At 38.7% G+C, this 26295-nt stretch overlaps 2 protein-coding genes across 2 annotated transcripts; both read left to right on the plus strand.

Annotated features, from left to right (window-relative positions):
• The first annotated feature begins 1704 nt into the window (after positions 1–1704).
• LOC128469734 (uncharacterized) lies at positions 1705–25909 on the plus strand. Its single transcript, XM_053451535.1, has 26 exons — positions 1705–2063; positions 2562–2680; positions 2910–3278; positions 3772–4080; positions 4426–4788; positions 4977–5285; positions 6230–6271; positions 6376–6660; positions 10802–11158; positions 11804–12109; positions 13066–13431; positions 13799–14104; positions 14312–14359; positions 15518–15649; positions 17795–17941; positions 18684–19064; positions 19755–20129; positions 20677–21000; positions 21256–21294; positions 22009–22251; positions 22774–22803; positions 22914–23174; positions 23959–23994; positions 24277–24388; positions 24706–24793; positions 25483–25909. The coding sequence occupies exons 2-26, from the start codon at positions 2569–2571 to the stop codon at positions 25669–25671; spliced, it is 5529 nt and encodes a 1842-aa protein (XP_053307510.1). The 5' UTR covers positions 1705–2063; positions 2562–2568; the 3' UTR covers positions 25672–25909.
• Positions 7851–16331, plus strand: LOC128470441 (sialic acid-binding Ig-like lectin 9). The gene is made up of 8 exons (XM_053452329.1): positions 7851–8446; positions 9806–9936; positions 13066–13431; positions 13799–14104; positions 14312–14359; positions 15518–15649; positions 15746–15801; positions 16078–16331. Exons 2-8 carry the CDS (start codon positions 9849–9851, stop codon positions 16129–16131), a joined length of 1050 nt encoding a protein of 349 aa, XP_053308304.1. The 5' UTR covers positions 7851–8446; positions 9806–9848; the 3' UTR covers positions 16132–16331.
• Positions 25910–26295: the final 386 nt, after the last annotated feature.

Consider the following 26295-nt stretch of genomic DNA (forward strand, 5'->3'; position numbering starts at 1 on the left):
TAGAACGGGGTTGGAACCGCATGAACCAGAGGGTTCCACCAACCCAACACAGTGAGGCTATCCTGAACATAATACAACGCCAAGGACCAACTATGGTTCCGGAAGGGCAAACCAGATGGTCGGAATGGCTCTTTTATTAAAGATTCTGGTGTTGCAGCAAGCAAAATAATGTAAATCTTTCCAAGATGTTTTTAGGAATTTTGATACCCACTGTTCCATGGGCTCCTTCATTTACTACTTCGTACAAAGCTTAGGTTGGAACGACATGAACTAGAGCGTTCCACCTACATGCAGCTTTCGTTTTAACCATGCTGGTGAGATTGGCGTTGATGCCAATGCCATTGGAGGGTCACAGTGCATGCCCAGTCTTCTTCTTCTTCTGGGACCATACTCCCCGAAGGTGTATGTAGCATCTTCCTTTGCTCTCTGGTAAAAGCCAATGAATGGCTGGATCTTCTTGGTTCACATCCGTAGAGGGGAACCACTAAAATCTTCAAGGAACCTGCAAGCCAAAAGGGTTAACACACATTACCCAACAAAAAGCCACTTATGGTCAGTTCCTGTTAGATTTGATCAGCATAGGATCTGAAAAAACTCTGAACAAGCCACGGCCACAGTATGGTGGACAAGAAAGTTACAACACCTCCAAAGTGCAGAGAACAACAAGGAAAATAAAAGTCGTAGGGCAGTGCATCAAAATATGTTTTGTACGACAGAATTGTGATTGGCTTACAGCTTTGAGCCCACATATTAACATATGGCCGCCGAGCAATATGGCGGTTTAAAATTATTGTTTGTAATTGTAATAACCTATTTTTTTACTATTAATTAAAAAAAATAAATTAATTTATTTAAAAGATCAGCACCATAGGGTGACAAATATATATCACTGTAATGAGAAATCTGATAATAGATTGTAAGCTCCCAAGAGCAAGCCCCTTATTTCCTGTTTATGCTCATGTTTTTATTCATTTCGATACCGTTAACTAATGTTATAATTATCTGTTCTCCCTTCATTGTGATAGCGCTCATGAATCTTTGGTGCTCTACAAATAAAACGTAATCATAAAAATAACGAACAGAACTAATGAAAATAAATGTTGATGGTCTGGTTGACTCCTGCTGGATGTATTTTATTATTTGCCACCGCCGCAGGGTATTAGCAGTAGAGTTCACCTGCGGAGAATGTCCAGACACAGTAGAATGAATGAGTCGGGTAGAGAGAGCTGTTTCTTCTACCTTGGCTAAAACATCTCAGCTGCTTGTCCAAGACGTTACCTATAAACTAAGAAATGTCCATCCACGGCACCCCTGAGACATTTTAAGAAAATGCTTAGTGTGCCTTAGGTAGCACTGGTCTCAGTATTTATTATTTCGTTGCCTGAGTAAGAACACTCCAGGTCTGACTCAGAGTCTCAGAGTGAAGTGATGCTTCCCCGGATCTTAGGGTCAGAGAAGAGCTGAGTTTGACCATGCCCACTCCCTGCCCACTTCTCCTCCTATTCACAGTCCACTTAAAGATGTGTATGGCTAGCCCTGCCCCTCTACAAACCTAGCCCCACCCCACATATGTATGACCCCACCTCCACGCACAGATGTGCCCCAAGCAAAACCACTCCCTCCAGGAATAGGAGAGCTCCAGGTAGCCCACATGGGAAGTTCAATTTGTTCTTAAAAGTCTTACATTCTAAATACAGGCAGACAACTGTGAGGATTCTAACATAGTGTGTCTTTCTAAGAACAAAAGAGTCTTAAATGAGTCATTTTCCCAATTTACTGAAACTCCGCCATGTACTTATTGGTAATTTCGACTTCTGCTTTTCGGGTTGTTTCAAAATCCATACCACGTCAATAAAACAGGAAGGGGAAAAGGAACAGAGGACAAGAGAAAATTGGACGGAGCACGTAAACGACTTAATGTCAGAAGAAAAAAAAGGAAATAAATGATTAGAGAATAACTGAAAAACCAAAGTGCTTCTCAGATCGGAAGAAACAGCATGACCAGCTCGGTCCTGAAGCGAGAGGAAGAGAAGACTTTAGAGACAAATCCAGAACACATCCAGGTATTTTGAGCCAAAGACTAATAAACTAACCAAAAACATAGAAATAAAACTTGTAGAATAAAGCTAGATGCTGCTTTCTCAGAGCACTTCCATCTGTAAAGAGTTATTTTGTTACTGGGGACAAGTTTTAGTTTATACCGGTATTAACAGAATCCTCCATAGAAGGTCAAAATGTTTTTTTGGTTAATTAAAAATATTATTTGCCTGATTAGTAAGATTTTAGTTAGTAAGACTTTATCAAAAAAAGGATAATTGTCCGTAGAAGGTGTAACCAGAGCTGGGAACAGGATTCTACAAAAGAATGTTTGTAAAGACTCTCGACGTGTCCACCTACATATGGCGCTCCAGGCTCCACTGTTGGATAGGCTGATATCCCTGTCATGGTGTAGAAGTAGTAGATGTGGAAGTAGACAATAGGAGACAAAATATATGGAGTGCTATGTGGTTTACTGGGCTACTTAAATCTTAACATTGCATCTTTCATAACATTCATTGCAGACATTCCATGAAGGTATCTCCCGTACCATTGACCATAAGGATGTGGTATGATGGATCCTGTTTTCTCCGAGAGCTCCATCTGTTTAATTTGATCTTCATTCAGTCCTTACTGTGGAAGTGTGAGTATAATTATATAATATAGTGCAATGATTTTACTTCCTACATGGCACACAAAAGGCAAAAAAAAAAGACTATCAATGGTGGTCCCCATTCACGGTGGATCTTGGGAAATTTGTCACATTGACTGACATGGATCCCATGGTATGTTTGTGCCTACATTTTTCATAGAGGACATCTTTTGAAATGTCAAGGATCTGATAAATAAGTGAAATAATGATTATTCCGTAGGTAATCAAGGTCAGCAGGTCGGGGGTTTTAGTATACAGGTCGAACGTGAAGTCATGGTACAGAGAGGACTTTGTGTGAACATTCCTTGCACCTTCATGGTTCCAGACAGTAGAAGACTATCTGAAAGCGCCAAAGGACTCTGGTATAAAGGAACTTCTTTTGAATCAAGTTATCTTGTTTCTTCGACATATGGTTCTCAGTCTCAGTTTGGAGGAAGGTTTAAGATTACTGGAGATGTGCCTAAAGGTAACTGCACCCTCAACATCCATGACGCAGAGTGGAGTGATCAGTCAACGTATTTCTTTAGGATAGAAGATGTAAATGTGAAGTTTAGCTACTTCACTACCATGCCAACCGTTAATGTGAAAGGTGAGTGGAACTGGTCTGTTTCTATCAGAGACCTTTGGCGCAGAACATTCTGTTTTAATAGTATAACACCAGGTGTAAACCATCCTTTAGGTATATATGGAAAGTTTCCTAAACGATTCACCCTGATGGGGCCAGTTTTGTCACAACCATGTTTTTTACACTATGTTGGGCAGTTGGCTTGCACTGCCATATAGGTCCTCAGACCACCATACATCCTATCTGCATTGTAAATGTAGAGAGTAACCTAACTGCAATTCTAAAGTTTTAGCAGTTTGTTTGCATCGAAAAGATCAGAGCCTCTTTCCACCAAACCACAACCCTTCAGAAAGAGGAACAAGAGGACGGGGAGCATCTTGAAAAAAACCCAGAAAGCGATACAAGGGAGAAGGGGCACTGATCTGAAATTGGACCTTGTTGTCCTTTTTATATGATTGAGTTTGGGAATATTGTAAACCACCGGTTTGTTAAACATTGATGGTTCATCCTTCTGTAGAACTTACAGACAAGCCCCAAATCTCTCCCTTGGGCAGTATAACGGCCGACAGAAAGGTCACCCTGACCTGTACTAGTCCCGGCAGATGCGCTGGGTCTCCTCCAATCATCACGTGGGAAGGAACAGAAGGATTCAATTCCGTAGTGGTTAAGGATGGATCAGTGGATTATCAAGATGGCGGCAAGACTTACTACTCAAACATCACATTCACTCCAACCAGGAAAAGCGATGGGTCACTGCTCACCTGTAGAGTGAGCTTCCCAAAAAGTGGATCTACAACCATTACAAGCATCACTCTAAATGTGCATTGTAAGTCTTACTAAATCTATTTTCCGTGATATTTATAGAACAAAGTTTCTGATGTCACTGTGATGACGTTAAATTTGAATGCTTTATCATAAAAAATAAAAACACTATAGTAGATAAACCATGTTTTCATTCACTACACATTTATTGACCGGCTAGTCATCTAGCAAGATGTAAAAGAGTTTACATTTGTAAATTATCCATGTATGTTAATCAACCTCACCCAACCATATCATCTAGAGTGCTGCTTGCTCTTACACCCCCTTTTGTTTTCAATACTCAGTTTCGTCATGTGTAATATCTTAAGATTTTATGTTCCTCCATATACCTTTTCACATTCTTCGACAGATAATCCAGTGACCCCAGCTAACAATATATTGGTAGGAAAAGAGGTCACAGCACAGGAGGGGCTCTGTGTTCACATTCCCTGCACCTTCACCGTCCCTCGTGGTAAAGTCCTATCTGAAAACACTCGAGGGTTCTGGTATAAAGGAAGCGATATTCCTCCACGGGTTCTTGTCTCCTCAAATGATGGTCCTGAGGCTAAAACTAGAGGAAGGTTTCTATTGACTGGAGACTTGAGTAAAGGCGACTGCTCCCTGACCATCGATAATGTACAATGGAGTGACCAGTCAACGTATCTATTCAGGGTAGAAGATGGAGCGTTTAAATTTAACTACTTGAATACCTTGCCTAAAGTTACCGTGAAAGGTAAGTAGGGGCGGCAGGCTCTCTTCTTAGTAAGTGTGTAGATATTACTGTTAAGATATTAATCGTAACAGGAGCTTGCATTGCTCCTGATCGATGTGGACAAATCCTTGTTGCTCGTTGCTTTGTCGAGAGGCATTCACAGATCCTATACTTCCATCTTGATCACATTATGCTTTATCATTCTTTAGAACTTACCGATAAGCCTGAAATCTCTCCTGTGGAGTGTCTGATGGCCGACAGAGAGGTCACCCTGACCTGTACCAGTCCTAGAACATGCCCTGGGTCTCCTCCAATTTTCGCGTGGGAAGGAATAGAGCTACTGCATAACGTAAAAATTCAGCAAGGATCTGTGGATCATCAAAATCCAAACGAGACGTACTATTCAAACATCACATTCTCTCCGACCGGGAAAAGTCATGGGTTACGGCTCACCTGTAGGGTCAGTTACCCCAAAAATGGCTCTACAATCAATGCAAGCATCACATTAAATGTTACTTGTAAGTTCCCATAAATCTATTTTCCTTAATTTATTAAATAGGCAAACAGGTAGCACAGCGCCACCGCGTGGTCAAAACATAATACGTTACATCTGTAACGTGTTCTTATAACCTCGGGTGACCTCGTTGATGCAGGACACACCTCCACCTGTCCCTATTTAAACCTGGACTTCCTCTTCTGGGTCACCCTTGGTTGGTGTATTCTGCGGTTTTCCTGTGCGACTTGCTGTGACTATGTCTTCATTTGACCCGGCTTGCTGACTTCGCTCCTGTTTTCTGACTTCGCTCCTGTTCTCTGATCGTTGGTATTGACTCGGCTTGTTTGACTACTCTTCTGGATTTGATTCGGCTTCCTGCTTTACCGGTTACCAGACCTGATTCTCGGTTCCAGCTCTCCTGGCTACTCCTTGTTCCTGTTTGCCTGGCTCACTCCGCCATCCGGGGTCCTCCTCATCCAATCGTTACACCATTATTTTCCTGCACGGTTGTCGACTGGCGAGTCATTTAGTAATTGCATTTACTCCAACCTGGAAAAGCGAAGTTGACTTGTAGAGTCAGCAACCAAATAGTAGAACCAACATTAGCATCACCCAAAATAAGTTCTCATCCTTAAATGAAATGTATCGATATATATTCCGAGATGGAAAATGTCTACAGGGAATTATATTATTTTGATGCAATGATATAACTCTGGTATAGCTAGAAGAGACTTGTTTTAGGGTTCACGCACCCTACAAGAACATAAGTTAACTATTGTTTTTGCAAATGTTCTTGAAAAGAAGGGGAAAAGTAACCTAATTGAAATCTCATATCACTATGATCTATCTGAAACATAAGGTTCCTACCCAAATATACTAATCGTACTTAAAAATTCCTGAAAGTAGAAAAATAATTTACACTTTCCCACAATTTGTTTTAATTTCATTCTAATTTCATTATTTCAGATGACCCAAGAAATCAGCAGATCGGCAACAACAGCCCGACTGGTAATAATGATTGGAGATGGTTTATCTTTAAGATGACATTTTTGAATGAAATGGCTTAAACAACAGTCTAAACTTCTGTATAGTTAAACTATATTCCTTTTCAGATTGCAGGGTGGATATTAGACTGATAGTTGGAATCGTGGCGGGTAACGTTTTTATTCTAATCCTGATGGGTCTAGGTCTCCTCTACTACATCAAGAAAACCAAAGAAGGTAAAATTAAGGATAAAGCGCTAGGTGTATTCTTTAATCAGTGTCCTAGAACTTTAAGTTCATATAAAGAAATCACATGTAGGAATCCATCATGTCTCTATAAGCCCCGCCACTTATTCCGCAGAGGAGCTACCAAACGCTATTGGAGGCTTTTTGGTTATATAGGTGACTCTCGGAGTAAAAAAACATCTGTTAATTAGTTTTTACTATGTTTTCTTTTGTTTTGTTACATAGCCAATAAAGAAAAGGAAATGTTTGTGTTTGCTTGGGTAAATGGAATTAACCAATTAATGGTGGGATGGAAAGGTTTAGAATTCTGCATGAATGCATTTAATTCATTCACATGAATATTGTCTCGACCATATTTTTTTCTTGTATTAATAAGAAAACACACGCCCCGGCTTTGAGTTGAATAACGACAGAACAGAATCTACATACGAGGTATGAAAGTATAAGTGATATCCTCTATCGCATTCCCAATCATTCCTTTATTTTCTTGTGCTTTACAGTTTCTGAAATCTTCTCTCATTTTCAGATTAACAGTTATAGAAGTAATATTCTTGATATATGTCGTCGACGTACCTGTTTTCTCTCTTACGTAGCAAACAATAGTTATGTGGCACAAAAAGGTTAAATTGGAATTGTTGGATTGTTGCCATTGTTTGACTTTCTTTACTATTTTGTTTTAAGAATCTCAAGCACCAGAATCAAGATATCTATAACACAATGGAATCGCGGAAATAAAGAGCTCTATCTGTCTGTCTGTCTATCTATCTATCTATCTATCTATCTATCTATCTATCTATCTATCTATTTATCTATCTTTTTCTTAGACCATTTACACTGTGGGCCCTATGGGGCTGATGCCTCCTTTCCTAATATATCCATACCTGCCATACAACAATCATGAAATTCTGGAATCATGACTGCTTTTATTCTACAACCCTCTTTAATCACTGGACACCATTATGCTTTCCTCTAACTACCCCTCAACAATAAGACCTGACTACACGAGCAACTCAATTACGTTAAATTGTCAATAAAATACATGTAAAAATTATAAAAGAAGTCTAGCGGTCTGGTGATTTTTCGGTAGGAATATAGGAAATTTAATAATAATAGGAAAATTAAGTAAAAATACATCTGATTTAAAAATACGAAAGGTATTAAAACATGTTAAGGAAAGAGCAGAAAGGAGAAGTCACATGTCCAACACAGACAAAAAAGGAGGAAGTGGCGAGAAGGGCAGTGATGGCATCAGACAACGAGACACGTAGTAGGTTACCATGTATGGTTAGGTCAGTCATTGGTCTCATCTTTAATTCATCTACTATATTATACCAACTACTGTTTTAATCAAAAACCAAGGTTTTCACTTAAATTCTTCCTTGAGATTAGGTAAGTGGATTAACCTTTGCCTCCAGTGTCTCGAGCAAGAGATTCCATAAAGCAGACGAGGCACAGGGAGCTAAAGTGTGCTCAATTGATATTCCCTTCTCTCCCAACCTCTACCTACTTCCTTTAGTACAGGACAATATAAATAAGGGCCACTTTGAGTTGCACTTTGAGTTGAGAAAAATATTGGTGCCAAAAACAACAAAGAGCCTTTTTTCGTCGATTGGGGAAGTCTCAATAGATTTTGTTGAAGGATCTATCTTTCCGTTCATCAGCTAGACTTCTGCTTTTTGAGCGATTTCTCTATCTGATGTACCCAAAGGAGCTCTTATTCTAAACATACAGTCAAGGAGAGAGGAGTTGAACAGAGAGAGAACGGGACGAGTAGAAACTAGAGACAAACCGGAAACAAAAACCATGTGTCGGAGAGCCTAAGGATCACACAAGGGTTGAGAGGGGAATTCAAAGAAAAAGGGAATTAAAAACGTTAAGAAGAAGAAGAAGAGCAAAAGTGAAGAGACAAGAGTGGGACGTCAGTAAGAGGAGACACAGAACATACAGTATTAAGGTAACAACAACATAATAATACTAGTGATAAACAGATTATATATGACAAACGTTCTTACGTTTTGAGGGGTTGGAAATCACTGACATGTAGTGAGTCTTTTAAAACATTTCTCTGCAAACATTTTTCATCAGTTGTCAAATTCCTCAAGACATGATGGCACCTTTTGGTTTTCACAACAATACCTATCATGTAATTAAAGGGGAAAGGGGTACATTGGTTAATAAAAATAATATCTAATGCTTCTCACTATACAACGCAGCACTCTGCTTGGCTTTTTCTGATCCCAAGTTCCTCTCTTCTGTAGTCGGTAACAAACGTGATATGTTCTGCCTTGGGATTTTTACTTCCCAAATGCATTATTTTACATTTATCAACGTTAAACTGCAGCTTTAACACTCTTCAGCATTCGTCTTATTTACCTAAATCATTTTTTTCAATAATTCTGTAAATGGCTTTGCCAGAACACTCATAGGTTTTCTCTTTTTAGTAGGTTTTTCCATCAGGTCTCGTCGATTTTATTGTTTTCACTTGGGAGACTTCAGGTATAACTTACGTGTATCATTATTTCTAAGGTCCTTTCCCTTCATCTTCCTCTGTAAAAAGTGAATAGAGGTATTTATTGAAGCCATCAGCTCTTTATCCCCATTTATGTAACTCCATTTGTTTTTAGGTAAATTATTCCTTGTTTTTCACTATATTTCCAATATATATCTAACAAAATGTTTTATTGTCCTTGTTTTGCGCCCATCTTCCTCATTCTGAGTCGGCTTGTAGTTCCTAAATGTTATCTACGTTTCCATCAATATATGTGCCAATTTTGCAGAGTGCCACAATGCTTTCCTTTTTCTTTTAGCCTTATTTACACGTTTCATACAAAGTTCCGCTGAATTTAGTAGAACATTTTTGAAATAATTCCAATATGCCCCCCCCCCGACAAAGACTCACCTAAATGTGTTCCCATTTTGGAAAAATCAGCCTTTCTAAAATCATCAACCCATCCCAGCAATCATATTATTTCCAAATTCTAGAGACCCAAACTGTATCTAGGCTCTCCTCCTTATCTTCTATCAGATTAACCTTTAGGCTATTCTATCTCTGTGAGCTGTAACTTCAGGAAGACGCCAGACATGGTTGCAACCTTCAAGATATTCTTCTAAACTTCACGTCTTAGTATATAGTCGAACAAAAACAAATTCTTCCTCTCGCAAGAGTTTACCCCTTTTGTCAGTGGATGCAGTCTTGTCTAACCGTTTACCTAGGGATACGGTCTCTGAAATCTCTCCAGCAGGGTTACGAGATGTCCCAGCACTCAGAGTTTATAAAGAACATTCTTGAACGTATTGGTTTGCTCTGTTTCAGAGTACAAAGAGGTCCTGCACCTGAAGACCACTCAGCAAACGCAATGATGCCAGTTACAGGATATTGGGGTCACCGGCCATGCTCCATGCCGTGGATCATCATTTTGCACCTCCTGGCCCTGCTGTTTTGGTGTGAGCATCATTAAGGGCTTCAACCGATATCTTCAGAAGTCTTGAACCAATATCAATATATCAGATGAGATTTTAGAACTGTGGGAATTTTTCAAGATATAAAATAATAATCTCAATAATAATATTAATAATAATAATAAATCAGGGCCAAACAGAAGGATGATTTTGCCTCATACCCATTGCCACGGTTTCTGGTCCACTGACCTAGCTGTTTTCATACATGTAGTATGTAGCATTTGGGGCTGTAATCATGGGTGGTCAGAGAGAATGAGCATCAGTAAATATAGGTGTAAGAATATGACATCATATCGAGTCAATGATGTCACAGATCTCACTCTTTGAACCCTTTACCTATCTACACTTTCAGGAGAACAGGCTGGAGAAGTCCTTTGATTCACCAGCATTTATTATAATTATTTATTACATTCTATGTAATTGTCTAGAAAGCAATGTCTTTAAATAAAAATATTATTATTATTGTTATTATTATTATTATTAGAACCTCCAGGGTTTGCCCTGGGGTCTCAAGGCTTTTACCCCTGCCTCAGGGTATTAAGGTTAAGAGCAGATTCTCTGGGACACACAATATGATGTTGGCTAAATCACAGCTGAAATCCCTGCTTGAATACAGATGACTTCATTCAAGGTCAACTAGTTTGGAAAAATGTAAAGCCTGCTGATGTCATTATTAAAACTCCAGTCATTTAAAATTATTGTGACATCTTAATGTTATCCAATTATAAAACTAGTGAATATTCTGTTACTTACAAGCTTCCCATGTTACTATAATGTTTTTTTTTTACATTTAGGGTTCACTTTCCCACCTGTTACTTCTTTGTAATATTATTATTATTTCATTTCACAGATGTTGACGGTCAGTTATCAGAATACGACATTTTGTTACCGCAGTCACCGGTTGAAGCCCAGAGGGGGCTGTGCGTCCACATTCCGTGCTCTTTCACCGTACCGCACCAGCTAACTTCAGGGGCTACAGGATACTGGTGTAAAGATACCCTCTGCTCTGCAACCAGTGCCATCGCTTCTAAAACCGGCAACGGTCCCAACACCAATACCCGGTTCCTCCTGACGGGGGATGTGAGTAAACGGGACTGCTCCCTCAGCATCAACGACCTTAAATACGGAGATGGCGGAACCTACCAGTTCAGGATACAAGATTCAATTAAGTATAACTACATGAAAACGATCGAAGTTAAAGTGACAGGTGAGTGAGATTTGAAGTGTTTAAATTTGTCTGTATATGGCAAAGATCCTTTGATTCTATGATACCTGCACATGGATTTTCTATAAAATCACAAAAGGTATATATATATATATATATATATATATATATATATATATATACATACATTTGGGTGACTGTATAACCAAAATGGCAACTTCAGAGCATCAGGGGCCCCAAATCTCCCCGAAATTCCCCCTTTCTCAATATCTCGCTACTATCTCCTTTGTGTCCCTGCCTTGTTTCCCGTAAAAGGTTCGCTTCTTCCTTTTGCCTTTTCTTCTTCTTTTGCCTTCTTTCTTCTGTCTTTTTTTTACAGCATTATAAAAATGAACACTTTACATTACAGAAGTATGTATACATTTATTTCGGGGCAAATTAAGCAACCCCAAACATGCAAACTGTATATCACATGATGTAAAAGGCACAAATGGAAAAAAAAAAAAAAAACACAAGAGGAATCCATGAGTGGTTGGAGATGCAGTAGGAATGTATAATATCATAACGCTTTCTTGGGAATATTTTGGGGACAGAAGCCAAACAACCGTCTTCTGTCCATCTGTGTGTAGAAGGAGATATTATCAGAGGATCTTCTCTCGTTTACATGTATTTTACTTCCACCACCAGAACTTACAGCTAAACCTGAAATCTCTCCTGAGGGGGGACTGATGGCCGACAGAGAGGTCACCCTGACCTGTTTCAGTCCCGGCAGATGCGCTGGGTCTTCTCCAAACATCACATGGGAAGGAACAGAGCTTTTAAATAATGTAACATTTCAGCCAGGATCTGTGGATTTTGGAGAAGGCAACAAGACGTTCTACTCAAACATCACGTTCACCCCAACCAGGAAAAGCAACGACGTTCTGCTGACATGTAGAGTGAGCTTCAGAAATGGACCTTCAACCAACAGCCAAACCAGATTAAACGTTCAGTGTAAGTTGGAGGCTTTTACATAAAAAATCTAGAGTAAGACGGGTGGTTAACCTGTTAGCTTTGCCTTGTGACATACAGGGTTACACATACGCTGAGTAGGACAAAAAGCCAACTGAATGAAATGTCATACCACTAAGGCTTACATAAAAATTAATAGAATAATAATAAATCAGGACCAAACATAAGGATGCCTCATACCCATTGCCACAGTGTCTGGTCCACTGACCTAGCTGTTTTCATACATGTAGTATGTAACATTTGGGGCTGTAATCATGGGTGCCCAGAGATAATGAGAATCAGTAAATATAGGTGTAAGGATATGACATCACATCGAGTCAATGATGTCACAGGTCTCACTCTTTGAACCCTTTTACTTATCTACACTTTCAGGAGAACAGGCTGGACAAGTCCTATGATTCACCAGCATTTATTATAATTATTTATTACATTCTATGTAATTGTCTAGAAAGCAATGTCTTTAGATAAAACTATTATTATTATTATTAATATTATTATTTGTATTATTATTGTTATTATTATTAGAGGGCAGTGACGGAGTGCATCTTAATCCAACTCTGATATTCACGCATTGGGAACCTGCAGGGTCTGCCCAGGGGTCTCAAGGTTTTACCCCTGCCTCAGGGTATTAAGGTTAAGAGCAGATTCTCTGGGACACACAATATGATGTTGGCTAAATCACAGCTGAAATCCCTGCTTGAATACAGATGACTTCATTCAAGGTCAACTAGTTTGGAAAAATGAAAAGGCCTGCTGATGTCATTATTAAAACTCCAGTCATTTAAAATTATTGTGACATCTTAATGTTATCCAATTATAAAACTAGTGAATATTCTGTTACTTACAAGCTTCCCATGTTACTTTTTTTACATTTAGGGTTCACTTTCCCACCTGTTACTTCTTTGTAATATTATTATTATTATTATTTCATTTCACAGATGTTGACGGTCAGTCACCAGGATTCGACATTATGTTACCGCAGTCACCGGTTGAAGCCCAGAGGGGGCTGTGCGTCCACATTCCGTGCTCTTTCACCGTACCGGCCGATGTACAGCTAACTTCAGTGGCTACAGGATACTGGTGTAAAGATACCACCTGCTCTGCAACCAAGGCCATCGCTTCTAAAACCGGCAACGGTCCCAACACCAATACCCGGTTCCTCCTGACGGGGGATGTGAGTAAACGGGACTGCTCCCTCAGCATCAACGACCTTCAATCCGGAGATGGCGGAACCTACCAGTTCAGGATAGAAGATTCATCTGTGAGACTTAACTACGGGAAAACGATCCAAGTTAAAGTGACAGGTGAGTGAGATTTGAAGTGTTTAAATTTGTCTGTATATGAAAAAGATCTTTTGATTCCATGATACCTGCACATGGATTTTCTATAAAATCTATCTCAAATATATATAAATTTGGGTAACTGTGTAACCAGCATGGCAGCTTCAGAGCATAAGGCTCTATACAGTGGCATACATAGGAGGTGTCCACTGTGGGTGTCACTCATCGGGGTCTCCCAGAAATTCCCACAAGGCTTATGGTGGTAACTCCCGGAACGTTGGATATGAGTGGGTACAAAAGCCAAGTAACCGTCTTCTGTCCATCTGTATGTAGAAGGAGATATTATCAGAGGATCTTCTCTCGTTTACATGTATTTTACTTCCACCACCAGAACTTACAGATAAACCTGAAATCTCGCCTGAGGGGGCACTGATGGCCAGCAGAGAGGTCACCCTGACCTGTTTCAGTCCCGGCAGATGCGCTGGGTCTTCTCCAGACATCACATGGGAAGGAACAGAGCTGTTAAATAATGTAACATTTCAGCCAGGATCTGTGGATTATGGAGAAGGCAACAAGACGTTCTACTCAAACATCACGTTCACCCCGACCATTAAAAACAACAACGTTTTGCTGTCATGTAGAGTGAGCTTCAGAAATGGACCTTCAACCAACAGCCAAACCAGATTAAACGTTCAGTGTAAGTTGGCGGCTTTTACATTATAGATCTAGAGTAAGGCGGATGGTAAACCTGTTAGCTTTGCCTTGTGACATACAGGGTTACACATACGCTGAGTATTGTAAGTGAAGGACCAAAAGTCAACCGACTGAAATTTCATACTAAGGCTTACCTGAAAATTAACTAGGTGTCTCAGATACTTGTTTTATTTACTTTTTGTTATTCCAGGTGCCTCAGGAAATCAACAGATCGACGATAACGGCCCAACTGGCTGTGGTTTGTAGATTTATTTATTTATGTTCGGTGACACGTCATTTAATTTCATATTTATGATTTGGTAAAACATGGCTCGTTAAAGCGAATTTCAGAACTGAGTTATTTAAAACGGCTGGTCTTAATATTTATCAAGTATCTTTCTTTGGGGTATTATTTTAGGCTAAGTGCAGAAAGGTCTGGATCAATGCGTAGTCGAGTCAGTTAAGTTTTCATGGAAGTTTAACGGTTCACCTTGTGTATACACTATCTTCAATTCAACCCAGCCTGGAGCCCACTACCACACAACTCAACAATAGTTTGCGCTGACCCAGACGAAGACAATCAAAACCCTTATTTTGCAAATTTAGCCAAAAAAAGAAGAAATAATGCATCCCTTACAAAAAAATTACTGCAGTTTTTCTGCAGTTTTTTGGACATGAAAAAACTGCAATACTGTACTTTTACTGCAGTATTACTGCACGTTTACTGCAGTTTTACTGCATTTGTACTTCACTGTACTGCATTATTACTGCGTATTTACTGCGCTTTTTTTTTTACTGCAATTATACTGCATTGTAATTCAATGTACCGCAGCTTTATTGCAATTGTACTTCCGTACAAAAATAACTGCAGTAAAACTGCAGTACAGTGAAGTACAAATGCAGTACAAATGCAGTAAAACTGCAGTAATACTGCAGTAAAAGTGCAGTATTGCAGTTTTTTCATGTCCAAAAAACTGCAGTATTACTTCAGAAAAACTGCAGTAATTTTTTCGTAAGGGGAATACAAGTGCCGTTGACCAACTACTTGACCAACAACTAGTTTGAGAAAAAAGTACTTCATTCTACCCTTGAATAAGTCTAGTGTATCCACCATCATCTCTTCATATCGTGGATTCTGAAGCTTTAGCACCCTCACTAGGGGCTAGGGCTAGGGAGGGAAGTACAAGACAAGAATTTGGTTAGACAAGACATATCAGGTCACAAAAGTTACAAATGGGGCTGAGGTGTTGAAGGTATGAACCTCACTATGAATGGAAACCAAAGAGGATGGCGAGTTAACCTTTGATTAGTATTCCTTTCACCGGATTATAGTGCGATCCTAGCCATCCTTTGTAAAATAAATAGAAAGAAATAAAAGAAAGTTTTGTATCATTAGCTCTATATTATTTTCTTTCAGATTGCGGTACGAGTATCAACCTTATAGCTGGAATAGCCGCTGGTAGTGTATTTATCAATATCCTGATCTGCACAGGATGCCTTTTCTGCAGCAAGAAAATGCAGAAGAGCAGAGAAAAAAATAAACCGATAGGTATATTATCATTTTATACCAATGGCTGTAAATGTATATTTTTTTCCTCCAGGTTTTTATTTTTCACCACATATTTTTTTTTTATTTATAAAAAAGGAAACACGCGCAAAGATTTGGAATTGAATAATGACAGAACCGAATCTACATACGAGGTATGAAAATATAACAAATATCTGATTCACCCCAAAATCTTACCCATGTTCTCTACCTGCATCGCATTCCTAGTTATTCCTTTATTGCCTTGTGTTTTACTTGAAGTCTTTTCTCATTTTTAAATGGAAACAATAGCCTTGTCACTTGAAATACGTCGTCGACGTATCGTACATATCTTCTTTATTTCACTTCAAACTACGTTCTTACAGGGTTTTAAAGTGTCAAATTGTCAATTCAATTGTCTGCATTGACTTTCTTTACTATTTTCTTTTAAGACTCTCAAGCATCAGAATCAAGATGTCTATAGCACGATAAAACCGTCGAAATAGGAGAATTTCTGTGAGCAGCTCATCTTTCTATCTATTGGATATCCATGTGTCTCTAAAGAAATAGTAGTGTATGTTGTGTTTTAGTTTCATTATTATTAAAGAATAACTGTTGGCGCCCTATAAACAAAAATATTTAACATTAATTAGTTTAATTTATAAAACAAGATTTAAGTTGATACAACCTGTGGGAATTAATAAAGCTCCTTCAAAAACGTCTTTCCTTCTTTGTCGCAAGTTATTTTTGTCACTGCACATCGTGCCAAGGATTTTCAAATCCCCGAATTACTCCACTACTCAGCATTGGGTAGATGAAAAAGAACATAATATTTTAAAAACTGGAAAAAAAAAATGGAGAAAAAGTATTAATTCTGTTCAGTAATATGACCGTTAAGGCAACAATAGCCACAGTGCCCGTCATTTGAATAATGTGATAAAAAGGTAAGCAGCCTTACGCCACAGCATAATAAAATAAAATAATAAATAATAATAAAATAATAATAAAATAAAATAGCAGCTGACCCGGAAAATGGTGACATCAGATCTTTACTAACAGTATCTCCAATTCATTCTATAAGGTCCTCATAACCTCTGCTAACCCATCTGTACATAGAGTAACGCACCAGGTAGCACCTTCATCATTGGACACCATGTTGACTATCCCTCAAGAATAAGACATGGCTATAGAGCCAACTGAGTTGTGTTGCATTGTAGCCAATTAATTATGCTTTCGAAATGATAATAGAGGAATCTAGACATATGGTGATCTTTGCAAGACGCATAGTCAGGGAAGTGGTGAGTAAAGATTAACTTTTATACAACATAGATGTCTGGTTTTCTGCATTTTTTGATGTAACTGATATTCGAGACATGATGAAGAGTGAGAGAGCGAGAGAGAGAGAGAGAGAAAGAGAGACGGCCATTTCTACAGAACTCCTGGTGGAACCTCCAAGCTTCATCTTGCCTTTGTTGGCGTCACTGAGGTGGCACGAGTAAGATGATATTCCTTTATATCCCAACTTAGAACTTCTGAACGCCCATTAGAATCTGGCTGTATTAAAGTGTTGTGCAGAGAATGGATAGTAACGCTATGATCCAATGTCCAATGTTTCCTTTATATAAAGAAGGAATTATAAAAGTATATTACTAGAAATAGATCCTGGGTTCTCCTCATCATCCAATGCTTTGTTTTCTTACCCACATCATCAGAGTTTAAAGGAGATGATTTGAATGAAATCATAGCCTGGGCTGATGAGGAGTAACCAGAACATAAATCCTGACAGAAAACTTAGAATTAGGAAGTTCTCAGAAAAAAAATTACAATTTAAGATGTAGGAAGAAGAGTGTCGCAAGATGTTTGAAAGAAAGTAAAAAAGAGAAGTCGCATCCCCAACAGAAAAACAAAAAGAGAAACTGGTGAGAAACGCAGCAAATTCATCAGACAGCGAGACACATAGGAGGGACGCGGAGCGAAACCCCGTTGTCTAGGACGGGGAGTACTGGGCACAGACGACGTGTCAGGGGCCGCATTAACCAGTCCACCCACCTTCACCGCCAAAAATAGTATGTATGTACGGATAGTCCTGATTTAAGATAATGAGGCTCATAAGATATGGATAAACTCAGATGTATTGTTATTTCTGTTCTTTTCTCGATCGCTCCACAGAGCTTCTCGGACTCAAAGACACAGCTGTGCGGCGCGATGCGGCTGCAGAGGGTTTATTACGGCTACTGGATAGCAAAGATATTTCTCTCCGTATTCTGGAAGGGTATGTAATGCTTATAGGAATGGGCTGGAGGAATGGGCCGGGCGGTGCGTGTGAATGAGAACCTCATTCAGATGTCTGGTTGGACTGTTCATCATTTTAGATAAAAGAGAGCTGTTATGCCACTTACACAATAACTTTCAGCCATCTTCATGTTTGCATTAAGGACCATACTACATACCTCAATTCCTGTTACTATACACATTATCGGGGCTTTTAGGGCTGTAGAACCCTGCGATCCCCTCATACCCAGCAAACATTCCGACCTCCTAGAAAAGAGGGGGCATCAGGGGAGGAAAGAGGGGGCATCAGGGGAGGAAAGAGGGGCATCAGGGGAGGAATGGCTCCTGAATCTAAGACAAGACCAACAAATGATTAAGGTTTGAATCTTTACAGCAGGAAAAATGGACAGACTGGATTGGGCCAAATAGGGCCAATCTGCCGACAGGTTCCATGTTTCTGTGTTTCCACTTGATTTGATTCCCTTATGTCCTGTAGTTTCATGAACTTGAGTGAAATTCTATATAGATTCTATATTCAGATGAAATGAACACATATATATATATATATATATATGCTTAATGCACTTTGTGATATTCACGTCTTCTTAAAGATCAATCTGTTGAGTATCTGATGTTAGTGAGCGTTGGTGTAAATTGTGCACTGGAGTAGAGTCTCGGTGTATCTCGATCACAAGAGGGTTTGCTTTACTCTGTAATACTCTGTATTAAGATCACAATATTCATCGGATGTTTCTTGGTTGTAACTCAACGCTCACTCTATCCACAGATATCGGGTGTGATGGAGATTATCGCGACTACACCATTACTCACCAACGATATGTCAGTGTGAATGAAGGAGCTTGCGTGGTCATCCCTTGTACCTTTACCATTGACAGGACACAGAAACTTTCACCAAATGTAGTTGGATACTGGCTATTCAGGAAATACTGGTCTCAAACTTATTGTTCTGCCACTGCAGTCTCTGGTAGTTATAGTTTTTGCTCAGAGAAACGGCATCGCATCCACCTGATCGGGAACCCGAGAGACAGAAACTGCTCCCTGAGAATAAACGATGCATCTGAAAAGGATACTGGGTATTATGCGTTCAGATTGGAAGATGGTGACTTTAAATGGACATATTCCGAAAACCTGCAAGTTACTGTCAGCGGTGAGTACGTTTTTTTGTAGATAAATAATCAGAACACAATATTTAGAGGGAATATGGAAAAAATCTAAACCAATCCCATAAAATAAAAGTAGAGAATTTATATAGAAACATAATGTTTGCCGCCAGATGATTCCTCCCGTCCAGGCTGATGCACGAACTCCAACTTTAATCGTTGGTCTGGTCTTAGATTCAGGAGCCGCATGTCTATCCCATGCGTGTTTAAATGTAAAGCAATGTAGAGTCACACAAGCTTTGAAGACCCCGGAGAATCCTTCTTCAGGTGGAGATCTCAGAGGTTCCGGAATCTTGTGTGACGCTAACCTTTATTCCGCAGATATATCGTCCCCTAAAATGTATCAAAAACTTTGACCTCTTCCTCTATTATGTGAAATATTTAAACAGCATTTCCTTCCTCCTGCATCAATTTCCTGAAATACAGAAATTACGTTAGCTGGCAATCTATTTCAGGACAAAATAAAAATGCTATGTTCCTATTTTCCGCTTTTTTAAAAAAAAAGAATTTTAAAAAAGCAGATAAGATTTGGAGATGGTCAAGAACGGCTCCAGAAACGTCCATGGACCTAATGAACTATCATAACGCTTTATTCCGATGGACGTGAAATAGAACCGTATCTCAAGATATATCTCTCCTCACACTTACATTTATCTGAAACTTTGCTGTCTCTTCAGGTGCGTCTTACAGGGATGAAAACAAGTTTATTCTCAATGTCCAAGAACAGATCACTGTGCCGGAGGGTCTGTGCGCCTTCATCCCCTGCACGTTCACCATAGACGGGACCCTTTCATCATCATCATCATCCGTTGGATACTGGAGGAAGCTGAGTATAAACCCTAATGGCTGCTATGACATCGTAGCTACTAATAGTCAATCAGATGTCTTGGTCGATAATAACTTTCAACTGACCGGAAACCCAAGCCAAGGAAATTGTTCCCTAACTATAAAAAACATATCTAAAGAAGATGCCGGACTGTATCAATTCAGGCTTGAGCAGCAGACATTAAAATGGTCTTATAGGAACGAATACCTTTATCTACATGTAACAGGTGAGTTTCCGGTTTGTTTAATTAACTATGGCTAAAAAAATATTGAATTACAATTTAATTAAATCTAATTAAAAACCAATAAAGGGACAATAGGTTTCCTTTCCGACCTAAGGTTTTGACATAGGGGCTCTGATTATACCCTAATTATCTTGTGTCTTGGCTCATGATACTACATCTTAGTTGATCTTCCTCTTACCCGTCTTTGCCTCATATAGTCCGTCATGAATGCTGCTGCCAGGCTTATCTTGCTTACCTATGGCTCTACTAACACGTCTCGCCTTTAGGGTTGAGGTTTCAAGCTAAAACCCTACGTCTCATCTCCAAAGCTCTTCATAGTGTTTCCTGTACCTACATCTCCTCACTTATCTCCACCGACACAGCTACCCGCTCCTACCGCTCATCATGCGTCCTTCATCTGCTCTAGTCTCTACTACTCCTGTACTTATACAAGACCTTTCTATGATTACCCCATCCTTTGAAATGCCCTACCCCGGCTTATCAAACTACCCCCTTATACCCAGTCCTTCAAAAACTCTCTTCTTCTTAGATTTCACAGAGAGACCCAAGCTCTCCCTCCCTGAGGTTTTAGTTGCTGGCAAAGAGGTAACAGTGACTTGTGAGCCTCCTGGGATTGAGAACTGCCCCGGGACGGCTCCGGTAATCGCATGGGAGAGAAAAGCAGGGAGAGGCAAAGGTGCATCGGTTCCAGATATCACTTGCGGAATGATGAAAAGCAAAATCTCTAAGTGCAATTCATCAAACATCACCTTTACCCTGTCTGAGAGTGACCATGGGGCATCTATAATCTGCATTACAACATTTCCTGCTTTGGGTAAATCTACCCAACAATCCGTTACCCTAAATGTTCAGTGTAAGTACCTCTAACACCCAACTCTTTATTTTACAGAGTAGGGAATTTCCATTCATTGGCTCTCCTGGTTCTTACCTTCTAAAACTGCATTTTTCTTAAATTCCTTAAAGCTATGTAAACCTTCGAAACCCACAAATATTTTAGAATTCTTAAACATACAAAGTGTTTGCTTGTTCTTTGTAGGTATTCATGAACTATCTATGGACATCTACATATACCTTACTTCTTGTAATTTATTCTTTGCTTACATTCCAGATCCTCCATCCAGTATTTCTATTGCAGGAAACTCTACAGGTATGTAGACTCAGGACAAGAAAAGAAAAGTCTTAGAAATTAGCAAAAAAAAAAGGAATATACAGACTCTTACCCAACCCATTTGCTGATTCTGACACTCTACATCATGGGTACAATACTCAACACATAATGCTTGTAACTTGTAATCCTTGTAAGACTCTTGGACCTTTTGAATAACCAAGTTTAAAGAACCGACAATGACAAGAGGCAAACAAGAGGTAGTATTAGGGCTGATGAAACCTATGAAGTCATAAAATGCCTATGGGTTTTTATGACAGCCCCTTCCCAGAGATGTAGCAGCTTTGAATGGCTGGTGGACCTCATTGATCCGTCTTGGTTGCTCTGACGAGAAGCAGAGGTAATGTTAGGTAGGAGCTTCATTTGACCTCAGGGACAGGCTGACATGACCACACAGAAGAAGACAGTATTTGAGGGCAGGTGGCGGACAGGAAGCAAGTTAAGTTCTAAGAACCAAAGCAGGCAAACCACCTGCACAAGCCAAGATGGAACAGCACAAGGGCAAATATGGACCAACATGTAAGAACATGTAAGAGAAAATATTAGAAAATATAAGAATAATCATTCCCACAAATAGTTGTGAATAATCACATCAAAAAAATATTTTTTTATATTCTGCATAGAAATACCATCCACGTTTCTTGATAGCTATTATTGCCTGTAATGGTTAACTGTCCGCTTTCCACGCCACCCTAGGAAATTATACTGAAAACTGGGAGTTTGTGATTGTGGAGAAAGACGATAACGTTACCCTGAACTGCACAGCAAAAAGTAACCCACCTTCCGATATAACATGGGAGAAAACGGATGGAAATGTTTCCATAGATGGGGCCATATTGCAAATTCATAAAATAAAAGGCACGGATGCCGGTACATATATTTGCTCAGCACGAAATCAACATGGAAACACAAGCAGAGCTGTTACCGTCAGTGTGCGTTGTGAGTATTTACCGAAAATGTTATCTATTCAATTTCAAGATGATTATATTATTGACGATTCCTTCTCGTCAGATTGGTCCATCAGAATTTCTAGCAGAATTGCAACAACATATGTCTCTAAACATCATGTTTCACTGCCAGCTAACCGCGGCAGTAATGGTGCGGATTTGGTTGGAAGGCATGTCCACCGGCCACCGCCGTCCACCAAGGTGAAATCCAGCATACTCAAGCCCCTTTGGAAGGAACCATATGTATAGGACAAAATAAGAAGAATAAGGTTATTTTAAGGTCAAAAGCAGCCAAAAAAATAATTATATATCTATATATATATAAAAATAATAATAATTATTGTCATGTAATGGTACTTCAGATATATTTGATCATCATACATATAAAGAGTGAAAATGTAGCAAAGCTTGTGTTTTTCTGGAATGTTTACCCAAAAAGATGCATGTTTTAGCTTAATCTAGTGATGTCATCCTCTATTCTTTACGTGAGAACCACTTTTTGTTTATGTTCTAGATCCACCAACCATCTCCATCACAACTTCAGGTATCATCGTTAATTTCCCTTTTGTGCCTTGAATATCATGCAGTCTAAACATGTCCTTGGAGAACAGCCACCAAACAGTTCTTACCAAATACCCTTCTTACCTTAAACAGAAAAACAAAATCAAACTTTGGAATCTCTAAGTGTGAAGGAAGGAGAGTCCCTGACTCTGGTATGTAGAGTGGACAGTAATCCGACTTCGAAAGTGTCCTGGACCTGGATGGGGGGAATTGAAGGATTAAATCTCACCATGAATGAGAATTACCTGGTCCTACATTTGATAAATATAACTCTCAAGATGGCTGGCACGTTTAATTTCTCAGCATCAAATATCCTTGGAAGTATCAATAAATCTATAAACATCAGTGTTCAACGTAAGTACAGGTTGCCAATAAGGAAAAATGGTCATTTCAAAGTACTTGTCTCCATTTTTATAGTTTTCAGTGGTATATTGTATCTGTGATGTGCTATTCATATCACATTCTAGAGAAATGTCATCAATATATCGTAACACAGAACACTTTCACACAGCCCCCATCAACAACCAGATAAGATGACAATTCAAGCCTTTTTAGTTATGTACTTAATAATAATGACATGTTTGTGGGAAAGTAGAGGAAGACAATTTCTCTTGCCCCTAACAAGGACAAGAAAATGGCTACATTCTACCCTGCAGAAGGTTATGTAGAATAACTGTGTATTTATTTAAAGTTTCTACCGTTAGTAATTTCTTATATACCATAAGAATTATATAATGCAACATGATATGTTCATTACATGACATCACGCTTAAGTCAGAACAGTCGTTGTCTGGGTCATGACATCAGAGTGCAGATACGCAAAGCCTCTGTAGGCCTGTAGTGTTTATTAGGACTCCCGCAGGAGGAAGATTTCACTTTTTACCCAACTCTAGGAGTAATGAGGGAGCTTGAGGAGCTTGAAGGAGTTTAAATGCAGTAATTGTCATTTAATACAATATAAAATACATTAAATAGCAAATATCCCTTCCTGGATCAATGTTAGGTCAACATTCTCATAGTCTACTCACATGTTCCTTAGATGTGGAATCTACCTGGAATTGAAATTATAATGTAATTTAGGAAATAATATTTTTGTTACAAAGAATGTGATTATTTCAGTGCTATCACTTCATTCCAGACTCTCTTGGAAGACGAGAACACAATGATCCTCATGGTAAGTTACATTTTAATGTCTTCTTTCATTTGCGTGGCTTCAATGACATACAAGAACTTGGAGTGACATCATCTTGTGGCCGGTCTGATGCAATAATTTGTCATTTTTTAAATCTCTGATTAAAATTAGATTTTTTTTGTAATTAACCGGGCAGTTATTTCAGAATGTATGCAACATTTCCACTGGTCTACTTCATTTAACAGGAAAGCAAGCTTTTTAGCTTATTCATTAAGTGCAATAGGAAGCCTACAGCCTAACAAAGTGTCTCTTTTCTATTTACAGATCAAGTTGACCTCAATCAAATCCGTGATATTATAATCAGTGCTTTCTGTGGACTCTTGTGTGGATTGAGCATTGCACTGTGTATTACTTTTAAAGCAAACCTCGTTGCAAAGTAAGAAACATCGTCCGGTCTCTGTTAGTCGCTAGGTCCCCAGACCTAATGTCAGCGACCCTGTCTATGTCATACAATCCGGTTTATGCATATATGGTATGGTAACGGCACCATAACATTTGACATAGTTGATAGATGAAGATGACATTGGCAGTTAGACATTCAGAAATACAATGTTATGCATTTGGATTACAGCTAATAATGCTATTGGTACACATCGATTACAAGGGCAGACTTTGATAAGCTACGAGGGTTTGCAAAAACTTTTTACTTACAAAAAAGGCTCCATCTCATGCATTAACTTTTTTTCTTAAAAGAATAAGTAAAATGAAGAAGGAAGACGCACCAGCACACACAGGAGAAAATTCTAATGATTTATACATGAATATCAGTTCGGTACATCAGGTAGGTGCACCTGTCTTTTGGGGAGTGTATAATAAATATTCTTCCTGCTTAAGCTAGTGTGGGATAGGTTTCCATATGCGAAACGTAAAAAAGACAAAAAAAGTAACAAAAATAAATACTTAAAAAACCCTAAAAAGTAAATAAAAGATGACAAAAAGCATGTAAATATTAAGGATACCCATTTAGTATAATCCGATATCATCTAGGGGTTCCTTTAGGAAAATACATATAAAATATAATGAATATATCAACAATAGTAACACAATTATAATATATCATAGAATCACAAAAATGTACCCATCACTGTTTCGTTGAGAGAAAAGGGAGTTCCACAAAATGTTGTGTTCTTGGGGATGTGTTTGGTGGGTAATTTGCATGGTGAGCAAAGCTAATTTGGAAGAACCTTTTTGTTTTGTTTTTTGCGCATTTGCTTTTTGGACAACAAATATTTTGGATGAAATTTGGATGTTTTTTTTTTTTTTTTTTTTTTAAACCGAAAAACTAAATTCACTGAAATAAGGAGGGGTTCATTCTTTTTACCAAAACTCTTAAAAACGAACGAACAAATGGATGACAACAAATATTCACAGGTTTACTCTTTTTAAGACAAAATGAAGTTTGTAGGAATCCAAATGCACGCGTTTAGTGATTTGTAAGTATTTTTTACTTTTTGTTTGCTACTTTGGCAGAATCCGAGCACAAGTGTCGGAAATATAGCGGCAGATGAGCCGACCGGTGTAAGCAGAGATGCAGAAGACCTGCACTACGCCTCGGTAAATTTCTCCAACCAAGAACCACGTCCCAGACAGAACACCCCAGAGACTCTTTATTCGGAGATAAAAAGGAAAAGCCTTATGAAGAATCCATCTCACCTGTGATTACTTTCTGTCTGTTGACTCTCTAAGAATAATCAACACGTAATGTGTTTCGAGATCTTTTGGCCAAAGGTCTTAGTCAAAGCTTTTGTAACCAGCAGAAGAAACAGTTTGAATTCTTTATGTTTTAAAGATAATTATCTCTACATATTTAATTTCTGCTTCTTATGGTGACTTTTGAAGACTGCATCTGGAGTATAGATATCCCTACGTTCTGGAACTCTTACATCATTTCGTATACATTTCAAAAATATTGTTATCTAGGAAGTTCAGGCTTAGTGATTAGAAGCTATAAGTGGCGTTAAGTTAATCCTGGTTGTGTTTTATTATTGCAATATCCAAACTTTTCCAACATTTGTTTGTGTAGCATTTCTTCTTCAAGGTTCTATACACTTTGGTCCTCCATGTATATGTATATGTATATATATATATATATATATATATATATATATATATATATATATATATATACATATATATATACATATATATATATATACACACATTCTTTAAACATTAAACAATAGATTTGTCTTATAGTTAAGGAACAGACTGCACACAACTTAAACAAAGCATACTTTCAACATAGGAAAGAGCCGAGGCTTTTCCAGCTCTGACCACTAGGCA

The sequence above is a fragment of the Spea bombifrons genome, chromosome 12 (genome assembly GCF_027358695.1).
Source record: "Spea bombifrons isolate aSpeBom1 chromosome 12, aSpeBom1.2.pri, whole genome shotgun sequence".
NCBI lineage: Eukaryota > Metazoa > Chordata > Amphibia > Anura > Pelobatidae > Spea > Spea bombifrons.

Coding starts and splice junctions, on each gene's coding strand:
- LOC128470441 (XM_053452329.1), top strand. CDS start 9,849: ATGATGCCAGTTACAGGATATTGGGGTCACCGGCCATGCTCCATGCCG. Junction 9,937..13,065: donor CCTGGCCCTGCTGTTTTGGT/GTGAGCATCATT, acceptor TTCATTTCACAG/ATGTTGACGGTCAGTCACCA. Junction 13,432..13,798: donor GATCCAAGTTAAAGTGACAG/GTGAGTGAGATT, acceptor TTCCACCACCAG/AACTTACAGATAAACCTGAA.
- LOC128469734 (XM_053451535.1), top strand. CDS start 2,569: ATGAAGGTATCTCCCGTACCATTGACCATAAGGATGTGGTATGATGGA. Junction 19,065..19,754: donor CCTGCAAGTTACTGTCAGCG/GTGAGTACGTTT, acceptor CTGTCTCTTCAG/GTGCGTCTTACAGGGATGAA. Junction 22,804..22,913: donor CATCTCCATCACAACTTCAG/GTATCATCGTTA, acceptor TACCTTAAACAG/AAAAACAAAATCAAACTTTG.